The sequence below is a fragment of the Belonocnema kinseyi genome, chromosome 10, assembly GCF_010883055.1.
Source record: "Belonocnema kinseyi isolate 2016_QV_RU_SX_M_011 chromosome 10, B_treatae_v1, whole genome shotgun sequence".
Classification (NCBI taxonomy): Eukaryota; Metazoa; Arthropoda; class Insecta; order Hymenoptera; family Cynipidae; genus Belonocnema; species Belonocnema kinseyi.
The window spans coordinates 62,247,041-62,256,171 of record NC_046666.1 but is presented as its reverse complement, the minus strand read 5'-3'; the positions used below and the strand labels follow the sequence as shown (position 1 = coordinate 62,256,171).

The following is a 9,131-nucleotide window of genomic DNA, read 5'->3' as shown; positions in this document are numbered from 1 at the left end:
AAAATTAAAATTCGAAAATTTTTTCTAAAGCCTCCAGGGGACTTCGTTTTCGCACGAAAAAATTTTATGTGCCCTTATTGCATCCGGACCCACAATTATCACACATCTATTCTTAGATCTAGTACTAAAGTCTCCTAATTTTTATAATATTAGTATGAGATTTTTCCACGTAATATTTCTAACGATAATAAAACAACTCTGCCTCTAATAAGCTCAATTTAGAGGGAAAATGTCAATTTCATGAAAACATATGACGAAAAAGGGTTAAAATTTTGTTCTCTCGAAAAGTTGAAATAATAATTTATATTGTTATAATTTAATTGTTGAAAATTGTTAAGATATTTTTAGAATTTTTGTCTTAGATTCTTCTCGAGACTGAAACTCAGTGTACAAAAGTATTATAATTTTGATTTTTTTTTCAATTATGTGATAAATGCAATCATTATTTGAAATTTGGTGACATTTTTGCACGAAGTTTGGCCCTCCAGTTGAACCTAGGTAAAATATTCTAAAAATATCTTAAGAACTTAGCAAGATACTATAGACACTTTTAAATAAATTACATTTCATGCTATTACGAGGAAAACAGTTTATGTTAAAATTATAAATATTGAAGTAATTTTGCCACAGCTAACAATTTCGAAAGCTTTTTAAATTATAGAGGCTTCTAAATTTGTTTTAATTAAATAGTATAATTAACTGAATTTCTTGTTAGTTTAATCAAATTTGATACGTTAGTTCGTTTAATATTCAATCTTCCTGTTTTTGGTGAATCTATATTAATATTATTAAACTGGTGGTTTGAGTAATAAAAGATGTACAGATGTTCCAAAATGTTTTAAATTGTTCGAAATTTAAACATGCAAAAAAAATTGTTGTTTGAAATTTTTTTTATACGAATACTACTAATTTTTTAATTAAAAATATATCTACATAGTTGAGGAAAACAAGCAATAAAGTTTTTTAATATAGATGCTAGAAACCAGTTTCAAAAAAGATATGCTATATTTACTTTTAAATCTTTTAAATGTAAAATTGTGCATGTTAGAAAACTAGCATAATTAATTTTTTTTTAATACGATTGTTATTATATTGAATTACAAGATAAAAATTTTGAATACAAGTTTGAAATTGGTTTAAAAATGTAAAGACCAGATTTTTTAATTCAGACGCAATGCTAATATAATTATAAGAATAATAATAATAAATCTTGAAGTAAATTTAGAATTGAATGGTCCAATTAAAATTTTTGAAAACTACAGATGTAGATATCCTTAAAATATTTCAAATAATAAAAATCTTCATAAGATTGTTATGCATGTTTTAAAAATGGTGAGACTTTAAACTTGGAATACGTATTAAATTAATTTCAAATTTGAATTATATCTGAATACATTGTCATGAATTTAAAAGCATCTAAAATCTCTAATTCCCCTTTGTTCCTTCCCATTCTTTGTCTCATCTTTGTTTATTTCTGTTTTTTTTGTTTAATCTGTAAAATAAAAGCATTGTCAAATTTAACAAGGATTTGTCGGATGAGCACCGAAACATTGACAGGTTTTGTTCTAAAGATTTTTATTTTAAAGATTATAAAAATTATAAAATAAAAAAGAAAGATCAGATAAAGAAAGAAAGGGGATTTCGAGGTCAACTTCTTTTTCCTCTTTCTTTATTTGGGATTTTTGGGTTTTGAATGCTTGGCCACATTTGAATCGGGTGTTTCTTCGCAGTAACTTTTTTTATTCTGAGAATTTTGTTTTTAACCGTTTGGATTTAAAGGTAAAAATAGAAGATTTAAATACTTAAATTTAATTTTGCATTAGGCATTTCCTTATGAAACATTGGAAAATAGAATACAATAATTTACCTGTGATGTTGTGACCGGATGATGTGAATGAGTTACGTGTGACCTTCCTCCCACCAAGTTTTTATTCTTTTGGAAATTCTCCATTACGGCATGCATATCCCCATTTTCGCCCCCATCCGCCGGGAAATCCGACATCTGCAAGAAAAGAAAGAAAAGTGTTACAATTTGAATTTGAAACACAAATATGAAAACAATAGTATTTTAACCTATAAGTATGGACGTGATTCAAATTTTGCCCTGACATGGATATGAGGTCTCACAGGTTGATGTATATCCACATATCAGAAGCATGGTGCGGTCTGTGAGACCACACGTCCATAAATCCATACTAATTTGTCATTTAAGTTTGTTTTTGTGTAATAACTTGCGATTTAAATACCTTAAAAAAAATTGAAAGAGAAATATAAAATTGTGATGCTACCGTCGACGTGTGGTGTCACGGGCACATATCAGAACCATGATGCGGTCTGTTAGACCGCACGTCAACACTTAAAGGTTTAATGTACAAAAAAGTCCTGAAAAAGGACAAAAATAAAATGTTATCACTTATAAATAATAAGACAAAGGGAATTAAATCTATATGAATAAAAATCAAAATACAATATAAAAGTACAATTTATATTCGTTAACCAATTTTCCATTTTAGAATTGAAAAACATTAAAACTGTACAAATGTTTGTTTAAAAATTTGGGATAGGTTTTAATTGAGGAAGTCTTCAATTACGTTTCTTTGACTCGGGCGTGTGTATTCTATACAATGGCTCATTTACAATCGCAATACGCAAGTAAAGTTTCACAATTATGTTCAGAAAAGACGCCTGCTTAGTAAAACAGGCGCGCCCACGCGTCCTATTGAAGCCATAAAATCCTGTACCCGGATTCGATCAAAAGGGAAGGAAGAAAAAGTATTTTACCTTTTAAATTACCTTTTAGATTTCATTGTCAAAACCAAGAAATTAAAAGTTTATTAACAATTATTTTGTCTGTAGAATACTAATAGGTAAAATAATTCTTCTCAGATGCCTCTATGTATTTAGAACAATGTTCCAAGGTGAAGAAATTCTCATTAAATCAAAGTCAAAAGCTGTACATTTCAATTACATCATTTATGTTAACTAACGAATGAACGCGTGTCCTACGCACGCGATTATTTTTTTGTTTTGGCAATTTTTAAATTATAATAGAAAATTAATATTAGTATGAAATTTTTGTATTTATGGTATCTATTATCTAAAAAAATAGAAAAGGAAAACATTTTTGATGAGTGATGAAATGTACATCTTAACTTCAGAAATTAATTAATAATTGATTTCCGGTGAAAAACGCTGACATACCCTAACGTAAGCCCACCATTACTGGGACAACATAAAAAGCATGTACAAAATTGGGACAATAATAAATTCATAACTTTCCTCATAACTTTTACAGCATTGTATTATTGAAATTTCCTACACTGAAAGAAAAAGTAATGTTTATGCACAATTTTAAAACATTTAAGAATAAAATTCATAACTTTATTAGCGATTTTATTTGATAAGTTATGAATACTTTAATGTCCCGCATTTGGAAGAATTTTCGGCGGCGTTTCCTAAACTGGGACGAGCTATCGCTGACTCTCAGTTTCGGACACTTCAACGTGAGTTGCGCAATTGCGTTTCCATTACTGAGACGGTCACTTTCACCGTGTTTTTAATTAAGTATCACAGTGTTATGTTAGTGATATATTACAAATATTGTTTATAAGACACACGCTTGCCATTAAATTGCATGTTTATTCTAAAAAAGTTGTTCAAAGTAGTTTATTGCAACCTCCAATTGTGCTCTCAAAGTTTTCCAACTGCTTCGGTAAGTAATGTAAATGTATCTCATAAATTTAATTTTTTAATCAAAATGATTAAGTATGCATTAAAATGTAATATTATGTATTAATATGAAATATTAATAAGGTTAATATTATCGATTAAATTTTTAAGATAAATGAAGTAAATTAACTTTTCTGTTAACGATTTATATTTTCGAGTTAAAAATATAACTGTTTTGAAGAAAACTCATCTTTTGAACTGAAAAATTCAAAAGTTTGGTTAACATTCTTCTTTATTTCTTGACTGAAAAATCTTTTATCATTCATATTCAAACTATTTTCTTGAAAATTCGTCTTTTTGGTTCGAAAATGTATCTGTTTAATTATAAATTTAATCTTTCTTAAGCAAAAATGCATCTGTGGTTAAAAATTAATCTGTTTAGGTTAAGGCTTCAATAGTTTGATTAGAAATTTTTTTTAAAAATTAATTCCACTGCTTGCAATATGTAATTAAAATCTGTTTTGGTTGAAATATCAACTATTATATTTTTTGATCAGAAATGATCTTTTTTGGTTAATAATGGTTCAATTTTCTAAGAAATTCTTGAATTTTAAAATAAAAAAAGACTGATTTTTGTACCAAAAAAGATTTATTCTTATCAAAAAATATAATAGTTGGTATTCCAAACAAAAAACGTTTCAATTATAAATTAAACATGACATGATTTTTTAACCAAAAAAAGATTTTTGATTAAAAAAAGAAAATTTTAATTGTTTCAATACTTTTTTTAATTTATGTATTGACTTGAATTAAGGTGAATTTTCATTCAAGATTTACTACCAAACAGTTCAATTTGCAAGTAAATTGATAATATTAATCTACAATATTACATTTTAATGCATACTTACAAATTTTAAATAAAAAATTTAATTTATGAGTTACTATTAAATTACTTACCTAAACAGTTGGCAAAATTTGCGGCTAGAATTAGAGGTCACAATAAACTACTTTGAACCACTTTTTTAGAATAAATAATCAGTTAAACGGTACTCACAATTCATTCTTGCTTTTTAATGTATTCTGCAACTATAAGTAAATTGTGCCCTTTTATTTTGATAACCACCATTGGACTTTCCTTGTCCCAGTTTTGGCTTCTTTGGTGTCCCACTTAAGGATATGCCCCAAAATTCGTGTCCCACTAATGGGCGATCATTGAAATATAATTTTTTTTAAATTAAAAATACAAATTTTCGATGTAAAATGACTGCATAGCCCAAAGTTGTGAAAAAATGCTTAACTTTCTTTAAAAAATGGGTATCTTTATCCTTGTATCTTTATATTTCAAAAATTGCTTTTGCTTTCTTTGAAAGAGAAGCGGGTGCCCCGCTTTACCCTCCATGGCCCGTTGTGATAAAATGTCTATAAAACCGAGAAAGGTAAGAAAAATTTTTATGTTTCAGATTCAATAATTTTTTATTTGAATACCCATTTCTGATGTAAATTGCTAACATATCCTAAAATTGTTGACAAATGTGAATTTTGATGAGATTTTTCATTTAAAAATGCTAATTAGCGGTGAAAAAACTAACACAACCTAAAGTTCTTAGAAACTTTAAGTCTTTTTTCGAAACTTCATGGTTGTATATTGAAATTCTATTTAAAAAAAAACTAAGTTTCAGCGAAAAACAACATACATAATATTTCCAAGAATTTATTCAATGATTTGAAAGCTTTAATTTAACCGCGCGATTAAAAAATTGCAAAACAAATGTTTCTCATTTTGCATAAGGTCTTCTTGGATTTTTCTTCAATTAAAACTTTGTAAATTTAAGACATACAATTTTTCTCTTATTAAAAGGGATTATTTGTAGACTTAAGTTCAGAATTTTCAGATTTATGATATAAAACGACGTCAAGTAATGAAAAGTTAATCCGGTTTTCAACAACAATGATTGCGAGAATTTCAAAAGATATCGTGACACCACTTTTTTTAAAGCAAGCCTAAATAGCAAATAAAAAATTTAAAAAAAAAAACAATATTATGAAATTGAAACCACTTTACAAGATTTTTTACACAGTAAAAAAAGTTTTAGTTTTTGTATTGGGGTGAACATCCGTCTCGATTTACTCGGGCATGTTTCTTTTTGTGGCGTGGGGCTTTTGTCATGCAGGGTTTTTGATTTTGTTCTAAATTGATTTGTTTTAAACTTTGAAATAAATATGAAAATTGTGTTGAAGTTCTTCTATTTAATCTTATTCCAATTTATTAATTTTTTACCCTTGTATTTCTGATCACGAAGTAAAATAACAAAGTAGAAAAGCTAACCTTATTGTATATTTCAAAAAACGACGTTGAAATGTGTAATATTCGAGGAGAAACCAGGACTAAAATTTCAATCCTACTTTGAACTTGTTTTCGACATCAGATTGTCCTACATTAAAAAAAAAAGGTCTTATCATCCATAATTATGACGAAAAAAAATGTGAGAAAAATTACAGTAAAAAAATTCACTTTAGTATTGAGGAATTGGCAACAGTAGTCTCTCAGTTTGTAGAATGATCTCTTTGAAGTTAAAATTGGTATAAGAAATGCGAATTAAAATACTCTTATTGATCTGAAACGTTTTCATAATATGTACTATGTATGAGAGCACTTGTTAAAAAGTGAAGGCCGTCGCTAAAGTTTTAGATTGAACATCATAGAATGAGATTTCATAATTTTAATTACGTCTCTTTATCTGTTTTCAATGGTGCCATTTATCAAACAGAAATTGTTTGAGAATCTTCTAAATTTATCAATATTGTGCAAAAAATGTTTCCTGTAAATAATAATGACTTGTTATTGGTTATTATAAAAATACATACAATCGATAAGGAGGTTGAGCATCTTCAAGTCTTGTCTCGACTTTTGTAGAGGATAAGTAATATCTACACTGAGAAAAAAGATTACTTGATTCAAAGAAATGTAGTACTGAAAACGTCCAAATAAAATATTGCTTTGATGGAAGACAATTGTTCTTGATAAAATGAGACATTTCGGGTTTCACTCGTGTAAGAAACTACGAATTGTTTGCTGACATTTCGTGAACATTGCAGTTCAGATCTTTAGGTTCAACGTCGGCAAACAATTCGTAGTTTTTTACACGAGTGAACCCCGAAATATCTCTTTTTATCAAAATGAATCATCGTGAAAGCATAAAAGTTACAATTGTTCTTATTTCAAGAAATAATGTTTCTCAAAGAAAAAACACAATTTTGTTATAAGCAAAATTTCTTTGGATCAAAAAATATTTTATTCCACGTTTTCAGTACTGCATTTCTTTGATTCAAGTAATCTTTTTTTCAGTGTACAATTTAAACGGAAAATGTATTATTGTCGAGATGAGTAGGAATGGAAATAATGCATTTTTTGCATCTAAGTTAAGAAAATTTGTATTGAAAAATGCAATACAATTACACGTATTAAAAGTTTAGTTTTCGCAGGGTATTCTTCATTTGGAAAAAAAAAAAACTTTAAATTCTTCAATCTAGGGGAAGGAATGAGAGGAACATCAAATTATCTTCCTATGTTTAAAAAAGGAAGACAAAATAGGTGAAAAAGGAGTAAAATAAAGACGGTTAAACGATGAAGGGTCTACATCAGAACCAACCAGATATATTGTACAACTGGAAACCCCCTTTCTTTGTCCGCCCTATCTTATTTCTCTTTCTTAAAAGGAGAACGTGCCTTTTCTCAACTTTTTGTATGCTAAGTGATCGATATTTGAAGATATTTAAATTTACAATTTTTGTTATGACACAAGAAAGACTGTTTTGTAATTTGGTCAAAAATTTGTCACCTGAACTTAATTGTGAGATTTGAAGCCATTTTAGGACTGTTCATTTCTCGCTAACGAATCATTTTAGTTTCAGAGGGAAATTTAGACTTCTATTTGAAAAGTCATTCTTACATCAGGAAGTATTTTAGCGAAGAAGTAATTATGTTAATTTTTTTTTTCTCCGAAGTTTAATAAGTTGCTTAAAATAATGGTACATTTACAAATTCTCAAAGAAATAGCTGCTAAAAAAATAACAAATTTAAAAGTTAATGGGCGAATTTTTAAATAAGAAAGTGAACCTCAAACAGTTTCTTTGAAAATTTTTGGGAGATTCAATTTTATGAATGTTATTTTTTCCAATTTCTATATGTTAAATTAAGTAAGAAACGGTTGTATAATTTAATATAGGTACACGGTATAGATAGGTATTTTTGAAACATTATTCGTAAAACAAATATATGTAAGGCAATGTTCCGTAATCCAGTTTGAAAATATATGGTTAAAAAAGTAATTTTAGAAACATTATTTAATGAAAATTATTTAGAAGATTAATTAATTTTTCAAAAAGTAACATAAGGCTTCTGTTGTTATTTATATTTATTTTTGAAGTTGTTACCAACTCATAAGAATGGAATCGGATTTATTTCATTATAATGTGTTTTTTTCATAGACTTTGAATTTAGACATCAATTAAAAGAAAACGATTATGTTCTCTACTGTTTGGTAGGAACTGAAGAAATAACTTTTATTTTCATTCATTGCAAGTCATTACAAATTAATTACAGTCTTTTCCGAGCTGGAAAAAGGGCATGGTGTTACAGAATTCCTACTTCAATTTTCCAGTGGGAAAAATTACCATTTTACATAAAAGAAATTTGTACAAACATGTAGAGTTTATAAATGAAACCCCTTGTAAAGCAAAAAAGAATGAATTAATAAAATTATTTACATTCTCGCGCCGTTGGCAGATTTTTTTGATTATTTCGTTTCACAAAAATACAAATGTTCTACTAGAGTTCTAGAACAAAATGTAACTTTTTTAACCCTAGAAATAATAATAAGTATTCTTTCGGTACTAGAAAAGGGGTAGATTGTTACAAAATTCACCCTTTCCGCTTACAGCTCGAAAAATTACCATTTTAAATTGAAAAAATCTGTACAAACATTTATAAATTATGAATGAAACCAAATTTATTTAACATTATAAATTTAATGTTAATTCTAGAACTTTTTAATTGTACTATTCTAATATTTCAAATTAATAAACTGTTAATTATTTAAATTAATAAACAGTTATTGAAATTAATTAAAATAATTCAAATATGTTAACATTTAACATTAACGAAATCTTTGATCGATTCATATTTCTTTCAATATAATATCTACATTTCTTCTTACATTGTTTCTTTCTGAAATTTGTAAAAACAAAATAAAAAATTTATTAACAAATTTATTCACATTCTTGCGCCACGGGTAGATTCTTTTGCTATTTTTTTTTTTTTTTTTTTTTTCAAAAAATACCATTTTTCGGAACCAGGAACCTTTTTAAAATTTTGAATAAAATAAAGAAAGTGGGATTTCCTATTAAATTCGACTTTATCTTCCCGGCTGAATGTTGAAAACATGGCAAATGGATTTCATGAA

At 27.2% G+C, this 9,131-nt stretch overlaps 1 protein-coding gene across 5 annotated transcripts in view; it reads right to left on the bottom strand.

Moving 5' to 3' along the window:
* The window catches only part of LOC117181435 (sterile alpha and TIR motif-containing protein 1), a 468,060-nt gene that overhangs the window by 56,484 nt on the left and 402,445 nt on the right, over positions 1-9,131 (bottom strand). For all 5 annotated transcript variants that reach the window (XR_004468119.1, XM_033374088.1, XM_033374089.1 and 2 more), the window contains exon 3: positions 1,868-2,002. Coding sequence is in view for 4 of the 5 variants with exons in the window: in XM_033374088.1 (XP_033229979.1) it covers positions 1,868-2,002 (135 nt within the window). In the remaining variant the exon portion in view is untranslated. The remainder of the gene's footprint in view (positions 1-1,867; positions 2,003-9,131) is intronic.